Source organism: Pongo abelii, chromosome 2 (assembly GCF_028885655.2).
Source record: "Pongo abelii isolate AG06213 chromosome 2, NHGRI_mPonAbe1-v2.0_pri, whole genome shotgun sequence".
Classification (NCBI taxonomy): domain Eukaryota; kingdom Metazoa; phylum Chordata; class Mammalia; order Primates; family Hominidae; genus Pongo; species Pongo abelii.
In genome coordinates this window covers 67,722,095-67,747,881 of record NC_085928.1, presented here as the reverse complement: position 1 = coordinate 67,747,881, position 25,787 = coordinate 67,722,095, and the positions used below count along the sequence as shown (strand labels likewise).

The window sequence follows — 25,787 nt, the reverse complement described above, 5'->3', positions numbered from 1 at the left end:
GAACGGGCGGCCGGCGTCGGGGCGCTGGGCGCAGAGCCTGGGATAACGGCGCAGGACTGGCCAGAGCCCCGAGCCGCCGCCGCGAGCCGGGCAGGGTGGGAGGCGGACACCTAGAGATTCAAGCCCCCGCGCCGCACCTTCCCTGAGCCACATGAAGGAGCAGGGGCGCCACTCGGACCCCGACGTGCGCCCAGGCCATCCGTCCCCTGGGACACGCGGGAGGCAGGAGGGCTGGAACAGAGGCGAGAATTGCATGCCCCTTCCCTCCCGCGGTGCCCCACTGGCCCCGCAAGTTGGTACTGGATTCTGCTGGAGCCGTCGAAGCTCCCTATTCATTCCCCAGGGCATGGAGCGGACGCGGAGTGAATGACACGAGCAGCGTTGGGGGGCCGTGCGCCACTTTCCCAATCCTGGGGTCAACTGAGCCGAGTTAGAGCTATGCCCCTCATTGGTTCTCTGCGGGCTACGGCGGGGTCGGGTGCGACTTGAGGATGGGACACCTCTGGGACAGCCCAAGCTCTCAGAAACGTTGGCTTAAAAGCACACCGCGGCTTGGGCTGAGTGCACCGGAGCTAAGCCTAGTGCACCAGAGCTCGCGCCGCGCTCCCCCAGCCCCGACTTTCTCCAAGAGATGTGGGGTGCGGGCGGTACCTTAGAGGGCTGGAGGACTGTGCCTCCTTGCTGCTTCGGGAACTGCGCTCCCCTTCTTGCTTTTGGTCTCTGCGTTTACTCCCCGGCGCGACACTGCTCACCACGGTAGCCTCGGGCAGTGCCCATTGGGTTCTGAGCACACGTCCCCACGGTTGGCACCCACAGATGTCCTGTTCTAGGCTTGGCTCGGTCTTCAGACAAGAAACTCAGACCGGGCAGTCCCCTATTGAGGCTCTGAGCTAATATCCTCCCAAAATAGACATAAACCTCAAGGAGAATTTTTTAAAAGCCAAATGATAACACCACGTTCCTTCCCGATGTGGGGCTGGAGCGCTCATTCCCTTTCCCAGGAAGCTCAGCCTTATCCCCATGAAGAGCTGGGGGGGCGGGGAGGGAGGGAATAAAATGGCTCCTGAGATTTGTGACACCCCAAAAATCAGAGACGGTATCAGAATGAGTGGCATTGGGGATCTACCTTTGTTTTTCTATGACACACAAGGTGGGTGTTTGGCAAGAGAGTAGGGATGTTAGGTGCTAGATAGTGCCTAGATTCTGTGTCTTTGGGAACTTTGGGGGAAGTGTCCTCCTAAGGGAGCCTAAAAAGGCTACTACCCCAGTCCCCCAAATTCCAAAACAAAAGAGGTCAGTGAAAGCTACTCGCATTTTGCATGTTATCTCTTTATCTTTGGAGCGCATTGGGAAGGACTGACCCAGCTCCAGATCAGGGTCTGGTTGGAGCAGGCACAGACCCTCTCCAAGGCAGGGAAGGGGAAAAAGAACTTGCCCTTAGAAGTGGGAGTCCCTGGGGTAGTGGGACAGACCTTTTCCCAGAGCAGCCCTGGCAAAATGGCCGAGCCTCCCTTGAGCCTCAGAAATAAATCGTCAGGCAGGCAGCAAACAAAGAAAGAGCTCTGTCTCCAGCCAAGCACTGGCTCAGTGGCCAGTCCTTGGAGGACAAACAGTGAGCCCCAAGCAGAGAGACGCAGCCCGGCCTGTCTGGCAGAGCATCTGGAAAGTGGGGTTCCCCTAGGAACACACAGGAGAGAGGCAGCCACTCTGGAAGTAAAATCAGGGACCCTCTGTCCTGATGTGGGACACTTTATTTCAGGTCTGGAGGCTTGATGAGAAGTGGGTCTCCAGGAACTTAGATGGGGCTGGGAAGGATGTCTGGAGACCAAGGAGTAGGTAGCTTAGAGGGTAAAGATGAGGCAAAATCAAGTCCATCGAAGTCGAAAGATGCACAGTGGCCATGTCTCTCCTGCCTGCCACAGATTTTACATGCCTGGTGACCCCAGAGCAGCAAAGGCTATAAATTTTTTTACACGTGGCCCAGCACACAGCAGGACCTCAATAAATCTCTTAGAATAAAGCCTGCATGGATGGAAGATGATGCTATCACTGGCATGGACCTACCTGCCATCTGTACCTGTCTCACTGAGCCAGAAAGCCTATAAAATGTGGCCCCTTAGTCCATAGCCAGGAATGAACGAGCCCCAGATGAGGGTTCGCTTTGAGCTGGGGCATTGCCATTTCTGGCCAGGTGACCTTGGGTATGTTCTTGTTCCTGTTGGAAGGAAGGAATGGAGTACCCAAAGCTTCCAATGTGCCAGGGATTATTCCTACAAGAACCATGTGGAGCAGGCACTATTCTAATCCCCACTTCAGAGGCAATGAAACTGGATGCAGAGAGGGGAAGTGACTTGTCCAAGGTCACATAGCCAGGAGGAGGAAGGGCAGGGAACTTAACCCTACTGTTCTAATTTCCAGGCCAACTTTGTCCTATCGTGGGTCTCTGGGCCTCGGTTTTTCCATCTGTAAAGTGAAGTGATGGGGTGGTAGTTCCTGTGGGATTTCCATTGGAGCAGTGGCTGGTCTTCTACCTTGGTGGCATATGACATGCGGAGAGCACCATGAAATAAATAAAGCACCAATATCAGGCCACTTCTTGCCATCACACAAAGACTCCATTCCTTGGCTTGGCTATGAGCTCTGCAGCTGAGATAGAGTTCCACGCTACTTGGAATTTGGAGATGTCTTTTCCACCCTCTTTCTTGTCTGTGGGTCACAGGCAGAGTGTTAATGACCGTTGATTCAGCCTTGGCACCACCTTTAGCCACCTGCATCCTGAAGTCCACCTCCTTTGTCCTTAGGAGCCCATCCCTGTTGCCTAGCCCAAAATGTGCCCACCTTCCCCTTGACCACCACCCCTGCCCCAGCAGCCCCTCTCCTCAGCCACAGCCCCAATGCCAGACCCAGTTAGAGCCACTTCATCGCCTCTCTGCCCAAATGGAAACTAAAATGCGAGCGTCAGCAGGCCTGTCTATGCCTATGTCGGGACTACCCCTTCAATTCACCCGTGCAACGTTGCCTAAGCTTCTCTGTGCCTGGAGAATGGTGGGCAGGGTATAGCCCCGCTGAATGACAGCAACCTCGAATTGACTTCAGTTGCCAAGAGCACTGGGCACTGCCCCCACAAGGTGAAAAGATCATCATGTGTCCACTGCTCTGTGGCTTGGCGTGCCTCGATGCTGGCTTCTCAGACAGGCCCTGCTCGGGTGGCTCTTCTTGCCAACTTTACCCCATTCTCTGAAGGGCACTGGGAGATGGAGGGGAAGAGGTTGGTGCTTGAAAAAGAAAAGATTGGGAGGCCAGATTTGCACCCCAAAATAGGACTTCCCAGGAAATGGGTCTCAGTGAGCGTATCAACATCCAGCATCTTCATCTACTCCATGCTCACCTAAGACCTCTGGGGTCAGGGGAAGGGGCTATGGAGTCAGCGGGAAGTGGGCCAGTAGCAGACAGGAGAGTTGCCTGGCATAGGCAGTAGGTGTGAATGCAAGCTGTGATATTTCAGCAGAGACCTGGAATTCAGTCATAAACAGAAAAGGAAGAAAACACTAAATATTGTTCCAATGCAATTGTATCAAAAACAGTAATAACTGTCAGTTACTGCATGTTGGCAATATGCCAGGGACTATGCTGTGTGCCTTACTTATATCGTTGCAGTTAATTTTCACAAAACTCTGTGAGATACGTAGCATAATGATCCCTGTAAGGGTGAGGAAACTGAGGAGGAGAGGGGCTAAAGCACTTGCTGCAGGATCACTGGGCTAGTAAATAGCCTTAAAGCCCAAACTCAGTCACAGCATGCTTAAATCCCTGCCACTGAAAAGCCCCTGACACTGCTTACTTGGCAGTGACCATGAGCACCCCCCGCTGCCTCCACCTCAGTTAAGGAGCTGCACAGTTTACAAAGCGCTTCTTCATCCATTCCATCTGTGGAGCTTTGCCACAGCTCTGGGAGGCTGGGTGGCATGATAGCTTCTGCGTGATAACTGGGGAAGCTGACTTGCAGAGAGATGAATTTGTGCCCAAGGTCCCTCAGCTGCTAGGTTGCAGAACTGGGGTTCAAATTGAGATGTCCAGCCTGTTACAACGTATTTGGGACCTAGATTTTAAATTCATTTGCAGCTAGTGCTAATGTCGTGCACTCAGCCACCTTTCCCTAACTCTTGGGTATCTCCCAATTTTGTCTCCACCATCTTACTGCTCAGGAAGCTATTGAGAGTGCCCTGACAAAGCCATCAGCTGCGTTTACCATGATCTGACATGACACAAAAGTGGCATCCGATTCTATGCAAGCTGCCTGCAGCGAATGGCCTTCTATTTTTACATTTCTCACAAATTGGAAATTACAAGGAGGCCAGGTCTTGCAGAGAGATTGGCTGTGGTGCTCTGAAAGCAGAGGATGTACAACTAGATGGAACAGGCCACTTTAGGATGCCAGGGGCCCTGTTGGCTGTGAAAGGGGCCCCCTGGCTGCTGGGGCTGGATGGGATCCTGGCACACAGGCCAGGCTTGGGGATGCAGGAGTTAGTGACTGCCTTGGACGGTGACCTGCAGCTCTGCCCACCTGTCGGCTGCCTGGTGTCTGCAAGATCTGTGTCTCGTGCCAGCTCGTGAGATAACTGAGCCCTGGCCAGAGGGACATTCAAGGTCAAAGATGCCCTGAAACATCGACAGCAGGTTGCTTTCATGGATGTGTTGTTTGATAAGGAGATTCTGTGCAGGGAGAGGGCAGCAGCCACAGGGAGGTTAGCAAAGACATTTGGTATCAGTGTGGCGGTTTGCTGCAACTTAGTGCTGATCACGATACTCCCGGTCATCAGAACCGCACTTTATACTTTGCTAAAAATGCTCTTGCAGCTGCTCTTTCTTTTGATCATGTATGAAGTATTCCATGGGAAGAAAATATGGTCCTTGAGATCCTGGAGAAGAATCCTCTTTCCAATAAGAAGTGATTTTTTTTTAAGCTAGTTTTCTCATAAAGCCCAAATCAGAATGACCTTGACCCAAATGAGGCTCCTTTGCACACATGTGCGTACATGCACACGTTAACACTTATGTAGAATTTCAGTTTTCAAAGTGTTTTCTCAGTCGAAGCTTGTGACAGCCCTGGGAGCTTCAAGTGAAGGTAATTTTATTGTTATTATTGGTACCATTATTATCCCCATCCAAAAGATGAAACTGAGGCTCAGTGAGCCCTGACTCCTCCTGTCCCCTAGTTTCCCAGCTGATGGAAATCACCTTTGCTAGGCTGAAATCCAAGTTCACCAGGTAGCCCCTTGAGAAGGAGCCCAGATGAGGCCAGATCTGGTAGGAGGCAGAGCACAGAGCACTCAAAGATCGAGACTTACAAGAGAGCGTGGGAAGGCATGGCTGTGAGGCTTGGGAGAAAAGGGCCGTGGCATCTTGTTGTAACCTTACCTGAGCTCTGGCCAGAGATTAACATCTCCTTGGTTATGCCCAGAGTTTGGGGTCCAAAGTGTGATCATTTGGCTGGGGGGGTCCCAGCAGTAACCAGGCCTGGAGGGAGAGGAAGGGATGGTTGCTCTCACACACCTATGTGCACACAAGAATGCTTTTCTCGGTGAATTGGGGGAGAAATGAACACCAGGGGCCCCATAAGATTTCATAGAAGGATCTAAAGGTCTTGGTAGCCAGGAAGGTTGTGGGGAGTGTTTGTATGTGAGCCTCAGCTCAGACCCACTGGAGGAGCAGGCTATGTGCTTCTGAGCCATGCCCAGGCAAGAGGGCAGGGATCACTCACCTCTGCCTTTGGACTGTTGCCATGCTGGAGATTGTGAAATATCACGAGTTCTAGGAGCTTCCCTCTGGGGTGCAGGGGGAGGCAAGAGACCTGAGGGTTTGACAGTTCCCTGGCTGGATGGTGGGGAGAGAACTTGTCCAGCTGGGCCCTGACAATGAGTTCAGAGGGCCTGCTGGGCACTGGTCCCTGAGCCAAGGCTGATACTAGATGATAGGTGCTACTCTCTCCTTCTGCCAGAGGGGACCCTGAGCCCAAGGGTGGTGGAGTCACTCGCCACAGGGTGCACAGACCAAGTTTGGACCCAGGTCTTAGTGATGCCAACCTCATGCTGCTTCTGAAAAGCACCTGAGACAAGATAACTGTGGGGGAGCCAGGGGCTTTTTCTCTGTATTCGCCATTTCTGGCTGTGCCATGCAAGGGCTGAGAAAAAGTGAAAGCAATACAAAATAAAAGTGGCCAAAAGCAAAAGCCACCAGCTTCCTGGGCACTGTCTGAGCTGCCAGACTGCAATCCAGGCTTCACTGCTGCCTGAGCTGACTAAGCCCCTTTCCGCCCAAGTCAGATGTTTCCAGAGCTTAAGATCAAGGACCCACCTATGATTAAAAAAAAATAATAAAAAGTAGGCCTGGGGAGAGGGAAGAAGTCATCTTACTGAAGAGTATTTTGTAAAGATGGAATTTAAATGCACGCATGTATTACATATGCATTTTTAGCAGGTTGGTTCAGCATAATGACACAGAATGATCTGATATGTACATCTCTCAGTCTTGGGCTCTGCCTGTGACCTAGGCACTGAGCCAGTACTTCACAAGCATTGTTCCAGGATCCTCAATAAGGAAACTGAGGCTCAGGGAGCTCAAGAAGTTGCCCAAGTTCATACCACTGACACGGGGCAGAGCTGGGTATCAGATCCAAAGCTGCAGGGCTCCGAGGCCTGGGCTTGCAGACCTGAGAAAGAAGTGGGAGAGCTGCCTCCTGCTGGGCCTCAAGCCTGTGGGGGACCGTGGGCAGGTTCTTTCCCCTCTTGGCTTTGCATACTCAGTTCATACAGCCAAGAAGTTTGGACCATTGGATAGGACGGTCGGCTGCTCCCCGCGCCAGGCGCCAGTTCTCCAGGCAAGGGGAGGGAAGTTGCACGCCCCACTTCCTCCTCTCCTCCTCCATTTCCCCCATAATAGCCTCCCCGAGACTAATGACTGAGGAAGATAAGAGCCCTTTCTCCAAATGGCAGTGAATGCCACTAATGACAGAGCAGATGCAGCACTGTTAATTATTCCACGGGTATTAAATGAAAACGCCAGCCCTGGAGGAGTTAAATAGCGCCACTGATCGGGCAACGTCTGTGCTTAAAAGTGGTGCCATCAGCCCGGGCTGGGGCAGAGCAGCCCCCTCCCCAAACTTGGAGCTAGACAGGAGTCACAAAGTAAGGGTCCCCTCATTGGTCACAGACCCCTCTTCAGCTCAGGGTCCGAAGCAGCTCCTTGGAGACATGGATCAGTGGCTGCTTTGGGAGAGTTTCTTAAAGGCCCCTGGGGGGCCTAGACTAGTTATCCTCAGGGGCAGATGTGGACAAACAATTGGACCGAATAAAACTCTGAGCACCTACTGTGTGCCAGGTCCTATTTTGGATTGTAGAAAGAAACTGGATGCTGTTCCTGCCCTTTGAAGATCCACTTGCAGTGAAAACCGTAGATTCCTTAAGAGCAGGAATGCTGTGTTGTTTGGAGTCTCTGGTCCTGTAGTCAAGAACACAGAGTGGGTACCTCTGTATTACTTTGATTATCTGCTGGTTCCTTGAATGAGAGCCAGAGGCCACACAGATTGTGGCCAGAGCAAGATCGGTGGTCAGAGGGACTGGGCCAGAGTCAGGCTGTCTTCTTCAGGTACAAGCAACGTGACCTTCATGGACAGCTTAGCCCCAGGTTCTGAAACAAGCCATGACGTGGATGAAGAGCTGGGTTTTCCACTTGCTGAGGCGCCACAGGCAACTCCTTTGCCCTCTCTGAGCCTCAGTTTGCACATCTGCAAAATGGGGAGGATAAGGGCTATGATGGCTGCAGGCAAAACAACTATCTCCTAACCAATCCTGGCCCTGAATCTGGAGGATCACAGAGACCTCATGAATGTTTGAAGAGTGACATTCTGGAGGCAATTCAGCAGACAGAGAGAGTGTAGTCCCCAAAGGCAGCATCTGATTCTTCCTGTGGGTCTCACTCAAATCTCACTCCAACCCCCAATTCATCTCCAGCAGCTCAGGTCACTTGTTCCCAGCTTCCTGGACCTGGAAAGCTGTTTCTCAGGTCTCTCTAGGCTAGAGAACATCACAAAACCTGCCCATTTCAGACACACCTGTGTTATAGATGGGTAAACTGAGGCCTAGAGAGGAAGAGTCCTAGGTCTTGCAGAGGCTAGGACCCAGAGCTTCTAACCCCTAACCCAGTGCTCTTTCCCTTCCACCAAGCCAGCCCAGCTCCTCCGTTAAGAAATTATTAAATAGAGTTGGTGGAAGGACTCTGGTTGCCGTGACAACGGAGCCTGTGTCCTCGGGAGATAATGGCGTTGCACAAGGCAGAGTGATGTGTGTTGAATGCTGATTCAGGAGCTGCTAGAGTGAGAGTGAGTACAAGAGGAGAGTGGAGGGGACCGTGTCTAGAACTCGAGCTTCCCCAAGAAGGAGGTGCGGGACTGGTAGGGGTGGGGCAAATCGCCTCCTCTCCTTCCATCCTTCCTACAGCCTTGTCAGAATGGGATACTTCCCTGCACTTCGTGGAGGTGCAGAGTCAGGTGAGGAGAGGTGAAGTGACTCACCCCAGGTCACGCAACCAGGAAAGAGCCAGAGCTGGGATTATACCTCCAACCAACACGGGGGCCTAGGCTATAGGGAGGGCCTGGAAGGAGGCTCATCTGCAGGGGCAGGGGATGGTTGATGGAGACCTCTCTAAAGTCTTAAGTGCTTGTGGAGGTCCTAATGGTCCAGGAATAACAATTCCAGCCCAAGAGGAAGAGAAAACAGAACATCAGGGTAGCTAAAAGTATCAGCTTTGGAGCCAAAGTCACATCTCTCCCTGTCACTTCCTAAACTGTGTAATCCTAGATGAGTCACTTTCTCTCTGAGCCTCAGTGTCCTCATCTGCAAAATGGGGATAATACCAGCACCTACCTCATAGAATTGTGGTGAGACTGCATATCATGAGGAAGATAAAGCATCAAGCCCCAATCCTGGCCATAGCTCAATCATCAGCAGCTGTTGTTATGAACCAAAGGGGAGAGGCTGGGAAAAGGGTCCACTCCGAACCATGTATCAGCTTGTAATTTGTGGTGTTGGAAGAGTTAAACTGGCTAACACAGTACAAGCATGATACATAACAGGGCTCTTCATTCCAGGCTAGTAAATATCACTAGAACAAATGAACAGCTCCATCACCAAAAATATACATAAATATTTTGCATTTGAAGAGTGTGAATGTTGTACCTCACTGCAAATGTACTGTCCTTAAAAACCTCGATGCACACCTCACTGGGGGAATTTGTGTTTTCTCTATGCCAGCTATCTAAATGACCCCATGCTGCAAACGCTTTTGGAAAATAAACACTCTCACCCACACACCTAGTTTCTCTTCTAGAAGCACAGCTGGTGCAGTGTACTTACCTCCCTAATCAGGGATTGGAGAACATGGGGTTAATACCCTGTGAAACCCCAAAGTGCATCATTTGCATGCTGGCAAAGATGCAGGCTGGCAGACAACCCCATTCCATTTTGGAAGCGGAAAGAGGGTGCTGGACTCAGGCATTTGGCTGTTTCAAAAGCGCTGGTAAGAGCTGGGATCCTAATGATTTAGATGCAAGCAACCATTTTGTTTGTTTCCGCAAACCTGTTTGATCAAATCCACCCCCAGAGATAGCAACCTGTTTCTGGGTCCCCTGAGAGAGAGAGTCATTTGTTCGCTGCCGTTTCTGGGGCTGGATGCCAAGCTATGAGGCAATGAGCTGAAGACCTTGGATCCTGACACCCCTATTCTATGCGGGCAGGAGAGGGGTCAGGGAGACTGATTCAGCGGACAAATAAAGACAGTTGACATTTAACCAGGATTTTAACGGGTGTGCCAAATTGCAAGATACATACACATGTCCACTTTGGGAATCGTGTTTAATAAACAATTTGCCCTAAGAATTTGATTTGATCAGCATCTCCCAGTGACTCCCACCATTCCTTTATATTGATGGCCTATAGGTTAAGATAGCACTGGGCCTGGCGCAGTGGCTCATGCCTGTAATCCTAGCACTTTGGGAGGCCGAGGTGGGCAGATCACGAGGTCAGGAGATCGAGACCATCCTGGCTAACACGGTGAAACCCCGTCTCTACTAAAAATAGAAAAAAATTAGCCAGGTGTGGTAGCAGGCGCCTGTAGTCCCAGCTACTCGGGAGGCTAAGGCAGTAGAATGGCGTGAACCCAGGAGGCAGAGCTTGCAGTGAGCCAAGATCGCGCCACTGCACTCCAGCTTAGGGTACAGAGCAAGACTCCGCCTCAAAAAAAAAAAAGATGACACTGGCCTGCCTTCCACCCAGGACTTTTTCCCATCACTAACTAAAAATATAAATGGAAGCCCTGATCAGGTGGTTTATTATAATATCTGCCAGGTATCAAGCATTTACTATGTCCTAGATGCTGTACTAACTACATATTTCCCCATTTAATCCTCATAACAGCCCTAGAAGTAGGTGTTATCACTTCTGTTTTAGGCAGAGAGGGTAGGTGGCTAACCTACAGTCACACAGCATTGAACCGGAGGTGAAACTCAAAACTAGGTGTCCTTGCCCCTAGGGAAGGACAAATTTTCTTTAAGTCCCACGAACAATGAGCATACTTATAAAGAGCTCCTGCTTGGGATATCATAGAGTGATCAGAAGTTTGTTTGTCGGAAGCCATGGTAGGGGCAGGCAGAAGAGGGCATTGCTCATTGTTCGTGGGACTTAAAGAAAATTTGTTCAATAAAAATCTGATTTTTAGCCAGACATGGTGGCACATGCCTGTAGTCCCAGCTACGTCGGGGGCTGAGGTGGGAGGATTGCTTGAGCCTGAAAGGCAGAGGTTACAATGAGCTGAGATCATGCCACTGCACTCCAGCCTAGGTGGCAGAGTGAGACCCTGTCTCAGAAAAAAAAAAAAAAAAATCTGATTTTACCAAATGGGTAGACTCGTCTTGCTACACAGGTGTTTCCACTTTACAAAAACAAGGGTCTCTATATCATAAAATTCCTTTCCACAGCTAAGTGAGTGAGTCAAGAACAGATGCACTGGTGAACGTGAGCATTCAAGTCTTTTAAAAATAAAATTAGCCTTTATATTGTGGGAAAATATTTTAGGCCCTGGAATCTGACCCTTAATTGACTCTGAAAATACACGCCTCCCTCATTCTTGCAGAATATTCTAAAGCAGAGTCTCTCTGCAGTTTTTAAAATCCAACTGAGCTTTTATTAAGAGAACAATAGGATTTGTTGTTTCCCAAATATAAAACTATAACACCAAACATGCTCTTTCAAACTTCGCCACCCCCAAGAGTTTGACATATCCCCTAGGGAAGGGGCAATATTAACCCTCATCCATCTTCCACTGCTTAGAGAAAGAGTTCTACTGAGTGACTAAGATTGCACCGTGTATACAAGGATTGCAAATTCAGGGGCCATTGAGGGCAGACAGGTCACAGAAATGAGTAAAGAGGTCAGTGATAGGATGACAGTAATGGTGGGACTTGTAGTAAACTAGAAAACACATCACCACTTCCCTTCTCCAAATCATGCAAATTCAAGTTCTAAAATTCAAATCTGATACCACTCAACCAAACATATTTGTGGGACCCATTCGGCTCAAAACCACCACATTGAGATCCCTGGTTGTTCTTATTGTGACCTTGTGTGATCTTGATCCAGACAGTTTCTCTTTGGGGCTCAGTCTGATTGTCTCTAGAAGGGGCTTATAGAACCTGCAGAGCTGTTGAGAGAGAGAGATTCAGTCCCAGGTGTGGACACTTGATAAAGAGCCGTGGCACTGTCTGCAGCCACTGTCATGGATGTGCCTTCTGCAACGCTAAGCCAGCTCTCTGTTTGGGCTATGCTCCTGCACGTGACTTATTTAGTTCATCGTTTAGTTCAGCCAGCCCTTGCAGTGTTATTTTTTCTTTTCCCCAAATCTGAGTTCTTAAAGGGCCTTTATCTTAATGCCCGTCGCAGCCTTCCAAGCACATCCTGAACAGGAATGAACAGCTGTTTTAACCCCACGGGCTTCTTACAAGTGTGTTTTAAAAGGCAAAGAGCGATGTAAAAGAATGGCAAAAGGTCATCGTGCTGCTCTTATTTCCTGGTCTGAGTCAATCCTTTCTGGCCGGTTGAGCACAGGGCTTTTACAGAGGCATCCCCTGGAACTGAAGTCCTCCAGAAAGCCCCACACCCCTCAGAGGCAGGAGGAAGAAAGGAGCCTGGAACAGGTGGTGAGGGTGCAGAGGGTGGGCACCCAGACCTGTTCCACAGGGGCTTGCCCTCATGCCCAGCACAGGGTTGGTTGCTCAAGCTGGCAATGGGAGGCAGCTGCCCTGAGTGGAAGGTTGAGACTAATGGGCTGGCCCCCAGCAAATACAGTCAGAACCAACTGAAGGAAGTCAGTGGAAGAGGCCCTGCAGCCTGGGTTCAAAAATCCCGGCTCCTCAGCTGCTTTTGACCTTGGCCTCTGCCAACCTCAGGCTTCTCTTGGCTGAAAGGTAGGCTCCTTCCCTCCCTCCTTGGGTTCAGTGACCTGACACAGCGGAGCCTTGCACAGCTTACAAGCAGTGAATGGCACATCTGCTTTCTCTTCTGTCCTTCCTTCCTTCTGCCCTTGTTTTTCCTCTTTCCCCTTTCTGATCCCTTCCTGTGCTCCTCCTTTCTTCTTCCTGTTTTCCTCCTCATCACTCTGCTCCTTTACCCCAGCCTCCTCCTTGTGTGTTTCTCTTCTCCTCTCCTTCCATACCCTTTTGTCTCCTTTCCCCCTCCTTCCCACCCTCCTCTCTCTCCATTCCTCTCCACTCTTTCAAATCCACCCAGGGAGATGCCTCTGAGTTCCTGTGTCTGATCCCAGGATTCAATGTTCCTCATCCTGCAGCAGACGTCTCTGCGGGCACCCACCAGCCCCAGCATGCGCTCCAGGGCCAGCCCAGGGGTTGACGTCCAGGGCTTTCCTTACAGGAAGCAATTAAGAGGGTTTCCAGCATTAAACCACTCAGGAAGCAAGGCCAGTTTCTGCCCGAGAGCATGCCTCCCTGGCCCCACAAGAAGAAACAGGCCTAAGGCTCACTGGTGTGCTGGAGCCTGCTCACAGATGGCACATACCCAATCCTATGACCTCATATTAGTACCTTGCACAGGCAACGGTGGGAGTGTTTACACCACAGAAATCAGCAGATGCTGCAAATTGAGGCTTCTGTTTTGTTTCCTGAGAGCCCATTGTTAAAGCTTACCAGCACACCATCTCTCTGTAGACCTGCCACCTTCTCCGAAGCAAACGTTTCTGTGCTGAGGCCTTGTAAGAACAATGTCCTCTGCCATAGAGGGCAGAACCCAGAAGAGCGCATGCATATCTAGCAGTGTTCAAGCTGCCTGCTGTCGGGGAAGCAGAGCAGGTGGAAGACCTGGGCCCCGTTCTTGCATAGGTGACAGTGCAGCTGGGAAGCTGAGACAGAAGAATCCGTAATTAGTCAGGAGAGAAGCCACATTGTATAGGGCAACCAGGCCTTCCTCCTCACCCTCACCATGGTCCTGGCTCAGGCACTGTCCCTCATCCTTGCACCAGCCCTGTTACAGCAACCTCCACCCATGCTCCCTCTCCTCTCCTCCTCCCCACACAGCTGCTGGGCGGTCTTGCCACGTCACCATCACATCAAATCTCCCCACCTTCCACGGTTCAGGTGGCAGCCCTGGTGACCACCCCATGCCCACAGTGGAGAGGGATAGTTAAGAACATGGGTTTGGAATCAGACTGCAGTGTCCGGGAGCTGGGAAGTTGTTTTACTGTCTGAACTTCGGCTTCCTCATCTATACAGTGTGCAGTACAGAAATGCAGTAAATATATTAAGCACTTCCTCAGCCTTCCGTGTGATCATCATTCTCATTACAGGGTAAGATGTGCCCTCTTTTCCTGCATCAGAGCTCTTTACTACTACTGGAGGCTTCCTGGCCACATTTTCCTAAATCACCCCAGATTCTAGCCCCCAACAAGCCTCCTCACTGTCTCCAAATATGTTCTGTATTTTGGCTTTGTTCTCTCTGCTTGGAATGGACCAGGAGCAGTTAGGGTTGCAGTTAAGAGCAAGGAGTCCAGTCCTGCTCCTCTAGCTGTGATTATTTTTGAAATATCCCCACTTCTGCTCCCTTTTCCACCAACTGCAATGCTACCCCTCCCAGTAGCCTGCCTGAACCCAGACCCTGGGGCAGGGTGCCACCTCTCCTTCTCTGCGTGCTGTGGAAGAACTTACCCCGTGGATGTGGATTGTCCATGGCCCATCTCCCAGCTGTCCCGAGGGCTCAGTGGCAGCAGGACTCAGACTCCAACTTGCATCTTTGTCCCTCAGCACCCAGCGTGAGACCTGGCTCCCCGGAGGTGCACAGTCGATGCGGATCAGATTGAAAATTGCCTTGACAAAATGAAGTTCTCAGTTGGGCACTACAGATAATTAGGGGCCAGAACAGACGTTAGTAAACCACTGATCGTGTGAGCGAGACAAGCAGGATTGGATCAGAGTGAGGTGCAGCTGGAAATTGGAGTCTGACTGTCCTGCTTGCACACAGAAGCAAGCCGAGGCACAGAGAGGGGAAGGGACTGGCATAAGGTCACACAGCTAGTAAGTTTAGAGTGAGATTTCAAACCTGTGTCTACTGGACTTCAGGGCGTCAAGCTAACTGCCCTTCCTCCTCAGGTCAGCTCCTTGCGGCAGCTGCAAGGCACAGGCCATGTCTGCAGTTGGAGGAGAGCTGGGGTCTCCAAGAGGGGAGTGCTGCCCCTAGAGGCTGGCTGCCTCCTGGGGACTGTGATTAGAGCCTCCAGCCCCACAGCTCAGCCAGAATCCCACGTGACCTCCCAGGGACTCCCTGGATACCTGTAGGGTTTGTCCAGCACAACCATAGGAGCCATTTTGGAGCCAGAACTCAGAGGCTCTCATGTTAGCAGCCTCTCTTCGGTTTCTTAAAAAGAACAGCAGGCCTCGTCCTTGTGGAGGTTTGTCCTGGAGGGAGGTGGCTGCTGGGGATGGGCCATACTTGTACACCCCAAATGGAGGGCTTGGGGGGTTCCACAGGTTACCCTGTTAGAGACAGCAGAGTGGTTAAGAGTTTGGACACAGGAGCCCAGCTGCCTGGGTCAAGGCTTGGCGCCCCTAGCTCCTAACTGGGAAACCTTTGGCACGTCACTTTAACCTCTCTGTGCCTCAGTTTACCCATCAATAAAATGGGGGCTAAAAGCAATTTAATAGACAAAAAGCATTTAGAGTGGCCCCAGCACATTAGTAAGTGTGTCCAGCTCACTTCTTCCCTGTACTGAGCTCTTCTTTTTCTTTCACTCGTTAATGAAAAGTTGGGGAATTTTTCTTTTCTGTAGGCAGCTGCAGAAGAAGGAGAACCATCCTCCTCGAATCTGTTTCACCATTGGATGGGTCTGTTATATTCCAGTAGTTGCAAAGTTGAATTTGTTCTCGCCTGGGTTGTTGGGGTGGGGATGCCCTCTGGCCTTCTTCCACATTGTGGTTTCAGAGGTGTCCTAGAAAGCCTGACTTCTAGGCTCTCAGAGGCTGAGAGCAGAGGGGAAGGGCTAGAGCTTCCATTTATTCATCTGTCCTAGGACAGTGAGGCTAGGCAAACTCATCTCCACGCAGTCACATTTCTCTCCCTCTGGCATCCAGCAGTCATGCTTGGGCAGGTCAGGTCATGAGGCCTGATAGGTCTAATGGCTTCAGGGAATTTCACACAGGCCAGTGCCTGGGAGGCACTTCCAGGACAAGCAAATAGCACCAGACTATAACTCAGAGGGCCTGGGTCAAGTCCTGTGTGACCTTGGGCAGGTCATTTGACCTCTCTGGGCCTTAGTGCCATCATCTGCAAAATGGGACCAGTGATCATTTTAGCATCAATGTATTTAGCACTTGCTGAACTGGGCACAGTGCTAGAAAATTCAAATCCAGTCATCACAGAGTGGGAAGTGCTTATTATTGACCTCTTTTATTGATGAAGAAACAAAAACTTTTTTTTTTTTGAGACGGAGTCTCGCTTTGTTGCCCAGGCTGGAGTGCAGTGGTGCGATCTCAGTTCAGTGCAAGCTCCGCCTCCCGGGTTTACACCATTCTCCTGCCTCAGCCTCCCGAGTAGCTGGGACTACAGACACCCACCACCACGCCCAGCTAATTTTTTGTATTTTTTAGTAGAGACAGGGTTTCACCATGTTAGCCAGGATGTTCTCGATCTCCTGACCTCGTGATCTGCCCACCTTGGCCTTCCAAAGTGCTGGGATTACAGGTGTGAGCCACCGCGCCCGGCCAAAACAAAAACTTTGAGAAAATAAGTAGCTTACTTGAAAGTCACAGTGGGATGTTGTGAAGAGTAGGCATGCAATAAATACTACTGACAAAGACACCTGCTTCTGCAAATTCCCTCTCAGGTACGTTGAGGCAGCTGAGGGATTTATACCAAGGCATGAAACTGCTTTCCTTCATCTCTTGAGTAAGAGTATGCAGCTGGCTGGGAGTTGGGAGTCCATAAGGTTCAGGCCACTCTCATGCTGTGTGACCTTGGGCCAGCCACCAGTCCTCGCTGGGTTTTTTCTTCATCTATAGAATGCCATGGTAGACCAGGTGCACCGGTTTGGCATGGAGCAAGTCTGGACCAGGAAGGAGGCTGCTGGGTCTTGGCCCTAAGCACCACTGTGCATGGGGCTGAGGATCCAAGAATGGAGGCCTCCCATTTAGACCCCAGGCTGTCCCAACCAGCTCATTTCTCCTGTAGCCTGCATCCCACCACAGGCCTGGCTGGCCTCTGAAATCTTGTTAAAATGCTGGGCCTTGGAGACCCTCTCTGGCGGCTCCCTTTCCATTAGGGCACCTTCTCCAGGGAGCTTTCCCTGACCTCCAGGACAGCGCATGGCAAGCGCTGCCCACAGCACCGGCTGTCCCACACAATTCCAACCTCCCTCTAACCTTCTGTACCTGATCATCCACTATTAATTGGTCTTCACATTTGTATAACATTTTTCAATTACAAAGCACTTTTGCGGCCATTCATCTCTTTGAGTGGCAGCCTAAGCTGCTATTTATTGACACTTCCTGTGTGCCAGGCCCTTCGCTGGCCTCTTTCCATGCATTATCATGCAATTCTCAGAGCAATTCTGTGAAATCCACATTTACAGATGAGAAAATTGGGACTCAAGCAAGCCAGATATGTAGCCCTTTTACACAGAGATTTGAACGAAGTCCCATGAAATAATCTGGGTCATCCCTAACAACAGCTTCTGAAGCTTTCATATGTGCCTAAATCACGGGACCTGGTTAAAACTCAGCTTCTCATTCCACAGGTCTTGAGTGGGGCCCAAGATTCTGCATTTCTGACAGGCTCCCAGGTGATGCTGATGCTGTCTCTTGAAGAACCGCACTTTGAGAAGCAAGGCCCTGAATCACTGGGCAATTTGAGACCCCAGGCTGGCAAGGCTGTTGTTTCCTTATCTGTCAGATGGGTGAAGTAGCCCTGGCTTACATAGATGGAATGACTCCTGGATGATATAGTGCCTGCGAAATGCCTGGCACACAATAGGCGCTCAATAAATGCTAGCTCTTCTCCTTCGATAGGAGCTGGCATGAGTCTGGGTACACAACAGATGCTCAATAAAGCCTTGTCCAATGGATTGAGCCTAGCATTTTTCCCGAAGGCAGAGAATAACTGTATTATGTTTCCCCTTGGAATGAAGCCAAACTCAATATTAATTTCTTTCTTGAACCACGGAGTTTCAAAAAGAAATAAAGGCAAACTAGAGTGATTGCAGTCTGAAGCGAGCCTCTGTAATTTCTGTAATTACAGAATGAGAGCAAAGCAAAGCAGGCATGAGCACAGTCTCATGGAGGGAGTGGGGTGGGGGTAGGGGGAGGGGAAGAGCAGGCCCTACTCCCAGACCCACTGCTCCCCCTCCTCACTTCCCTGGCTTTTCAGGGCTCCCCACTCACTCCGTGGCGGGGCCATGGCCTGGGACAATGGCAGCCCTGAGACTCCAGCCCTGGCCTCTCAGTCTCTGCCTAGGTCCCCACCCCACGCAGCCGCCTGTCCCTCTAATGCAGTGGGACAGAGGGAGATTGTCCGAGGCAGCTTCCACGCACTTCCCTCCCCCTTGCCTGCCATCTGGTCCAGGGCTGGGCTGCTCATAGCCAATCATCCAGCAAGGCCCATGGCCCACGGGCCCCACCTCCAGAATAGATCCTGGGTGTCGGTGACACTTCCCCCCACTTCTGCCCATGCAGCCACCCCCATGCAAGCCGCCATCATCTCTCTGAACTGGCAGCCTCTGATCATGTCTCCCTGCTTCCCCCTTGCCCCTATACAGCCTTTTCTGGGCATCCAGAGGGAGACTCTTAAACTAACCGTAAGTCAGATCTCCCCCACCACTTCAACCCCCACTTCCTCCCATCCCACTTAGAATGAAACCCGAATCCTTGCTGTGACCTCTGAGACCTGTGTGACCTGGCCTCTGCCCACCACCTCCGCCTGAATCCATTTCCTCTCACACTGGACTCCGACCACCTTGGCCACCTTAGTGTCTTTCAAAAGTGCCAGGCTCATTCCTGCCTCAGGGCCTTTGCACTTGCTGCTCCCTCTGTTTGAAATACTGTATCCCAGAGAGTCCCATTTCTGGCTCCTAATTCAGACTGAATTTTTTTTTTTTTTTGCTCAGGCCAAATAAAACAAGCCCAAGGGCCAATTTTGACCCATTTTGCCACTTCTGATGTAGGGCTTCCAAACTGTACATGTTTTCTTTCCCTTACAAAGCATCTTGTCATTCAGAGATTGGCAGAGGAATTCTTTGTGCTTGGTTTGGCCCCATTTTTATCAATGGCTTTAACACTTGGTCATAGAGCATGCACTGAGGAAGGATGGGATATCCTGGGAATGTTTTACCATCTTCCTGCCTGGAGTGTCTTTCACTAACTCCGTCCTTCCCAGAGGCCCCATGAGGGAGTCATCTTCTGGTTTACGAATCTGATCCCATTATCAGCCCTGCCCTATCCCTGCAGCTAGTCCCCAGGTTCCTTAGCCCAGTGTCCAAGACCCTTCATATACTGACCTTCCTAGCTTCACACTGTATACTTTATTTAGTACATGTGTTTCCCTCCACTTGGAACGCCTTTTCTCTCTTTTTAAACCTGATGAACACCTATTCAACCTTCAAAGCCTTGCTCAAAGGACCCCTCGCCTAGGATACTTTCTCTGGCTGTATTAATGCGTTTCTTCTAGGCCTACCGTGTCTTGTTCTTACACCCCTTGCAGCATTTATCACAGGGTATTATGATCAGCTATAGGCAGAAATATTTCTCCTTCTAGGCCATGACCTTGACAAGGGCAAGGGTTTTGTCTTATTAAATTCTCACACCCTGAGTGTCCACACCAGCTCCACCCACATAGGAGGCCTTAGTAAGTATTTACAGAAATGAATCTTTCTGCTGGAACCTGTTAGTTCACTGATTCGGATTCTGGTGACCAGGGTGTAGTTCAGAATACAAAATGCTTGAAGAGATGGCTCCATTGTTGTTTCAGCACACAGCATGTGCTTAGTAAATACTTGCAGAATGAATGTGTTAGTGAGTACAGAGGACCTGACCTGTCATCACTGGTGGTCTCACATTAATAGTGCCCTTTGAATGTGGCTTTGGTGGAATTAAGTTAATCATGGTATAGTATGCACCTGAAGGAATGTGGAGCCGGATTCTGGGTCTGCAGAATGTTGTCACCTGATGAAGAAGAACTGGAAGACGCTGGAAGAAGGCTTTGGAAAAATGCCCAGATCATGAGAAGGTGAGAGGTGTTTCTTCTGCCTGCTCCACCAGCAGGTAAAGGAGGCTGATCACAGGCTGGCACTCAGGGTGAGGTGGAAGAAACGCGTGGTCTTGCCACTACAGACCCGCAGAGCTGTCCTCCAACATGATCCAAGAGAGCCACAAAACACAGGGGTGTGTCTTGGGAAACGAAAAGTAACAACTTGCAAAAAGGTTGGTTCAGAGAAATGTTCTAGAAAGACAGCCAAGTTGCCCTGCCGTGAACTCACACACACCTGTGCTTTCTGCATGTTATTTTCATAGGAGAGGGAAGTGCCAGGAATTAAAATTGCTGATGCACTGTTCCCCAGGTGTGTGGGTGAGGCATGCTTCCTGGGACCACTCCATTTAAGCATTGGGTCTCAGGCGTGTTCACTAGCAGGAGGCTCTTTATCAATTTCCTCCCATGGACCAGATGATTGGGATATTTTTTTCCACCAGACTTTATTACAGAATGATTATTTTTGTATTAACTAAACAAACAAATGTACCACTCCCAGCTTCTGACTGGCCCAAGGTGCTGAGCTAGACCTCTTTGCTTTGGTACAAAGAAAGCCCAAAGCCCAGAGATTTGGCATTTCTGTTAGCTGGTATTCCCCAGGGGGACTAAAAGGATGATTTCCATTGGAGTTTTTAAAATGCTGAAGACACTGAAAGACCTGAATAGTAAGCCCTTAATAAACATTATTCGGTATTATTATTGTTGTTGTTGTAGCCTTCTGGGAAGTTGCGAATGCCAGATTAAGAACAATGGACCCATACCCAGATGGTGGCGATTGCAGTGATAACAATGGCTGAGATTTCCTAAGCCCTAACTATGTGCCAGGCATAGTTGTACATGCTTTACACACATGATCTCATTTAATCATCACCATAACCCTCGGAAGGAGGTATTATTATCTTCCCATTTTATAGATGAGGGTCAGAGAGGTAAAGTAACTCATCCTGCATTAGTAGGTGTTGGAGGAAGCCAAGGTCTGTCTGACTCAGCACCAGGGTGGCTTTGCTGCTGTGTAAGTCAAAGAGTCTTCTCAGTTCTAAATCCTCAAAGAAGTATGAGTTATATCAATTCATGGCTTTACTTTGTTCATCTTCATATGTGCCACATCTTCTAAAAGGAAAACTCCAAATATAGTCATGTAGCTCCTCCTAGGGAATTATAGGCATTTGGCTGAATCTGAATACGTATCCCCGTATTCCAGAAATTGGAAATCACATGTATGTCTTCTTTATGGTGAGGTCTTCAGAGCAGCCACCATCTCTGATCGTTCAGGGCTTGGCATGAGGATGTGCTCAATATAGTCATGGAGAAGAACTCATGGACTGAACTTCCTGGTGAACCAGAGGGATGGTGCAGAGATTTAAGATTGCAACAGGAACCCCCAAGCCAATGTAAGCAAAACATCTATTTCATGACTATGGGAATGTTTTGTAAAATCCAAGCACCAGCCTGAAGAAAGCCTGGAACTGCAAACTAGGAGCTTTGAGACACTCTCTCTATCTTTTGATGTCTAGTTTTCTCCTTGCTCAGCAGACCAAATCTCACTCTGAGTACAAGATGGGCAGAGGATGGCTGCCCCAGAGTCCCCAAGTCACTGGCAAAACTGCCCTTCTTCCTGGGTCCCATGCCAAATTTCCAGGGAAGGAATTTGATTGGCTAGCCTGGGTCAGGTGGTCAGTCCTGATCCAAGGTGATTGGATCATTTTGAACAAATATGGCAGCTGGAGCCCACAAGGGTAGATCATGGGACAGTTAAGGGCCTCATTGTTATGAGAGTTAATGGCTGAGGCTGCTCTCTCCTGCGTATCCCAAGACTCCCTGGTAGACCACAGAATCGGCCGCCACCTACTATCCTGCCATTCTCCAGAAGGGGAGGCAGGCACCCTACTGAGTCCAGAGCTCTCTCTAACATTGCCATGCCCAGGCCAGGATCTAGATGGGCATCCAAGACCAGCCTGTGTGCGGTGAAGTAGTTCAAAGTGAGCAGGCCATCCCTGAGAACGAGGAGCAGGGGTGTTAGGAAAGTTTGGATTATCTGAAGATGGCCTGGTTCTCCGTGAACTCTGGGAGGAGACGATGGTGTTTGGTAATGGGGACTGCATGTGAGGGGCTGGAGGGCGAGTGCACAGCAGACTGGGCCCCCGCCGGGCAAAGCTGAGGGGAGGAGGGCACGTGGGAGGGCCAGGGCCAAGCCGCACCTTGCTTTGGCGCAGCTCCACCTCTGAGGGTCCGCAGACTGGTGCTTCACATGTTCTGGTTTGTTCTGAGGGTTCCATAAGTTTATTTTTTGTTATATTATTAATTTAAATTGGTTTTGTAGAGCATTATAGAAATTAAAAAAGCACAAAGAAGAAAACAAAAGTCACTCAAAAACTAAGCATTGTAACCATCTTTGGGTATATCCTTTTTAAAAATAGATGTGGGGGGAGGGGGCAAAATGGGTTAATTCGAAATAAACTGTCTGGAAACCTGCCTTTCTCACCCCAAAACAAGGTGCTTTTTCTCATGTTCTTACGTGGTCTTTTTGTAACATTTCCACAAGTTTGGATGGAGGACAGAGAAAAGTCTCAGCAGCCCCTCTGTTGGTTTCTCTTTTCCTCTGATAAAATTATGGAATGTCTTCTCCACGCTGCCCTCATCCCATGCCCACAGCTGTCCCTAGGGCAGCGGGCCCCACTCCTGCATGTTCCCAGCACCCCAAGGGCCAGTGCCATGCTGCATGGACTCGCTGCGGCCACCCTGGCTGGGGACGCTCTGCGGGACACGCGCACAGCCCCGACGCCCTGGCAGGCTTCCTGCACCCCTGCTGCCCTCTGTAGGAGCTGCCTGCATGCCCCATAGCTGCTTCACCGTCCCTCCTCTCCTCCCCTTCTCTGCTTTGCAGGATCTCACCCAGGGTGGCAGAAGGAGGCCTTCTGGAGCTGACCCACCCCCGACGACCATCAGGTAACGTCAACAGCCCCGGTAACAACATCCATGAGTGGAGTTCTCTCTCTTAACCAGGTTGGCGAAAAGCACTCTTGCAGCGATTACAGCTGAGTTTTGATGCAACTCTACAAGCCGGAGGGGATTGCCCCTATTTTATACACGGGGAAACTAAGCACACACAAGAGCAGTACTTAGTAGTAGTATTGAGTAGTAGTACTGAGCAGTAGTACTCAGCTGGTAGAAGGCAGACTGGAGATTTGAACTCAGGACTAGTCTCAGCCCAATTTCCTCCACTGTACTGTACCCGACGCTGCCCCTGGAACTAAAAAGTTAAGAAGGCTGCAGAGTGTCAGTAGAATATCTTGGGGTGACTGAAGGCTGAAAGAGGTCGTCTAAACCAGTGGCCCTTAGCTGAGAGCCAGGGCTGGGCTGCCAGTATAAGAATCTCCTTTGGCAGAGCTTGTTAAAAGTATAGACTCAGGGCTTCCTGCAACCCAGTGAGAGATGTACCAGTGCCATCCTCATTTTAAAAGATAGGGGCACACAGAGGTTGAGTGTACTTAAAGTCACACAGCTCAAAAGTGATAAAGTCGGGGCCGGGCGCTGTGGCTCACGCCTGTAATCCCGGCACTTTGGGAGGCCAAGGTGGGTGGATCACAAAGTCAGGAGATCGAGACCACAGTGAAACCCCGTCTCTACTAAAAATACAAAAAAATATTAGCCAGGCGTGGTGGTGGGCACCTGTAGTCCCAGCTACTTGGGAGGCGAGGCAGGAGAATGGCGTGAACCTGGGAGGCGGAGCTTGCAGTGAGCCGAGATGGCACCACTGCACTCCAGCCTGGGCGACAGAGCGAGACTCCGTCTCAAAAAAAAAAAATAATGTGGTAAAGTGGACTGTGATCAGAGGTCGTAACTCCTAGGCTCTGTCGTCTTCACCCAGACCCCTCCGTAGCGGGGACACCTTTCTCCCCATTCAGCCACAGGTTGAGCTTCTTTCTTGCTCACCCTGGCGATGGCTAGTATGGCCGCAGAGTGTGACAAGGCTCCCAATTGCATCCTTGGAGGCAAAGTTAAAGATTTTATGATTAAATACTTAACATTTCCTGTTGGAAGTTTGATGGCCTCAGATTTCTCCTCTGAGCAGGACATACAACAGAGGGTTGGACACAGATGGCCAGAGTTGAAGCTAGGCCAGGAAATATCGCTGTGTCTTTGGAAACAAAAGTCACCTTCCTTCCTCCAGGAGCAAGGGCGGGTGAGAGGAAGAGGGCTTACAGAGAGCCTTTTCAAGCCCCTAGCTTGTTTATGGGTTATTTTGTTTTTGTCATTTTAGGGTGAGGCAACTCCAAGGTCCTACTCTCTTTCTGTGCCTGTTACCCACCCCATCCTCCTAGGGTGCCCTTGAGCCGCAAAACTGCTGTCCACGTGGACCGGGGGTGACATCGCACGTCCATCTGCCAGGACCCCTGCGTCCAAATTCCGAGACATGGCGACCAACGGCAGCAAGGTGGCCGATGGGCAGATCTCCACCGAGGTCAGCGAGGCCCCTGTGGCCAATGACAAGCCCAAAACCTTGGTGGTCAAGGTGCAGAAGAAGGCGGCAGACCTCCCCGACCGGGACACGTGGAAGGGCCGCTTCGACTTCCTCATGTCCTGTGTGGGCTATGCCATCGGCCTGGGCAACGTCTGGAGGTTCCCCTATCTCTGCGGGAAAAATGGTGGGGGTAGGTGCTGGCCTGGGGACCTCCTGGCTGGGTCTGGACCCTGCAAAAAGGATCTTGCTTAGGCATTTTTCTGGGGCAACTGTAGGAGAAAAGCCCCCCTAAAGACTCCAGAGGGAGCACCAGGCCCCATTTCTTGTTTCTTGTCCCTTTATCAAAAGATTCCCGAAGGACAATTGTCCTCTGTTAATTATACCAAGAAGTTCATCTATTCACCTGCAAAAAATGGGATGTATTTCACGTAAGGCTGTCCTTGGGCCTGTGGTTGGCTGTGGGTCCTGCTTCTGAGGCAGGTATAAAGAAATACTGGTTGGGGACCCAGACCCACGGCACTCCCTCTACCAGGGCGGGTCTTGAAAGTCTTGGGGCCACGAGCTCTGTCTTCTTTACCTGCAGGAGCCTTCCTGATCCCCTACTTCCTGACACTCATCTTTGCGGGGGTCCCACTCTTCCTGCTGGAGTGCTCCCTGGGCCAGTACACCTCCATCGGGGGGCTAGGGGTATGGAAGCTGGCTCCTATGTTCAAGGGTAAGTCTGCAGAGCAGGGGCCTGGGTGGTGGTGCCCCTGCTCACACACACCTCTTGCCCTCTGGAGAGAGCGAGCTGTCTACCCAGACCAGGGCTGACATCACATATCCATCCACCAGGTGCATATATGAGCAGAGTGAGGGCTGTTGCAGGGGGCCAGGTGGCAGATGACAGTGCTGGTCAGAAACTAGGGAGGTGGAGGTGGAGAGGCCCAATCCAGAGTCCCCCGCATATCAGCCTGCTCTGTCCTGTTAGCCCATTTATTTCCCCTGCAAGGGCTGGGTGTGACTTTCTTTGCCTCCTGCTCAGTGCCTGACAGGCACCCAGGTAGATACATGGTGAGTCATGCTCACTGACCGAAGGCCTGGGCCCCACCTCGTCCGGCAAGCTGAGACCCCAGCCCTGCCTGCCACCAGTCTGCACTGGGCCCCAGACATGAGTCCTGGCCCCCTGGCTTGCCAGATGTACATGACCTTCAGCAAGTCACTGCCTCTCTCTTAGCCTCGGTGTCCTCAGTAATGCCTGTCTCCGAGATCAATAAGATTGTAGAGGTCATGGAACATGCCCGACAGTTCATGTTAATTCTGTATTAAATGGATGCGTGTCTGTGTTCCGCTCCCAGGCGTGGGCCTTGCGGCTGCTGTGCTATCATTCTGGCTGAACATCTACTACATCGTCATCATCTCCTGGGCCATTTACTACCTGTACAATTCCTTCACCACGGTGAGTGGTCCCTTTGACCACCCCCTCCAGCGGAAGCCCA

General features: G+C 50.7%; 1 protein-coding gene across 5 annotated transcripts in view; it reads left to right on the top strand.

Annotated features, from left to right (window-relative positions):
* The window catches only part of SLC6A1 (solute carrier family 6 member 1), a 46,572-nt gene that overhangs the window by 265 nt on the left and 20,520 nt on the right, over positions 1-25,787 (top strand). The window contains exons 1-6 of one of the 5 annotated variants that reach the window (XM_054551717.2): positions 3-19,826; positions 21,086-21,238; positions 22,732-22,793; positions 24,109-24,499; positions 24,893-25,024; positions 25,647-25,747. In XM_054551717.2, the coding sequence (XP_054407692.1) occupies positions 24,262-24,499; positions 24,893-25,024; positions 25,647-25,747 (471 nt within the window). In that variant the 5' untranslated portion in view covers positions 3-19,826; positions 21,086-21,238; positions 22,732-22,793; positions 24,109-24,261. Of the gene's footprint in view, positions 1-2; positions 21,239-22,731; positions 22,794-24,108; positions 24,500-24,892; positions 25,025-25,646; positions 25,748-25,787 lie in introns of those variants that run through there. The other 4 variants (XM_054551719.2, XM_054551716.2, XM_024244693.3 and 1 more) reach the window with 4 other exon arrangements.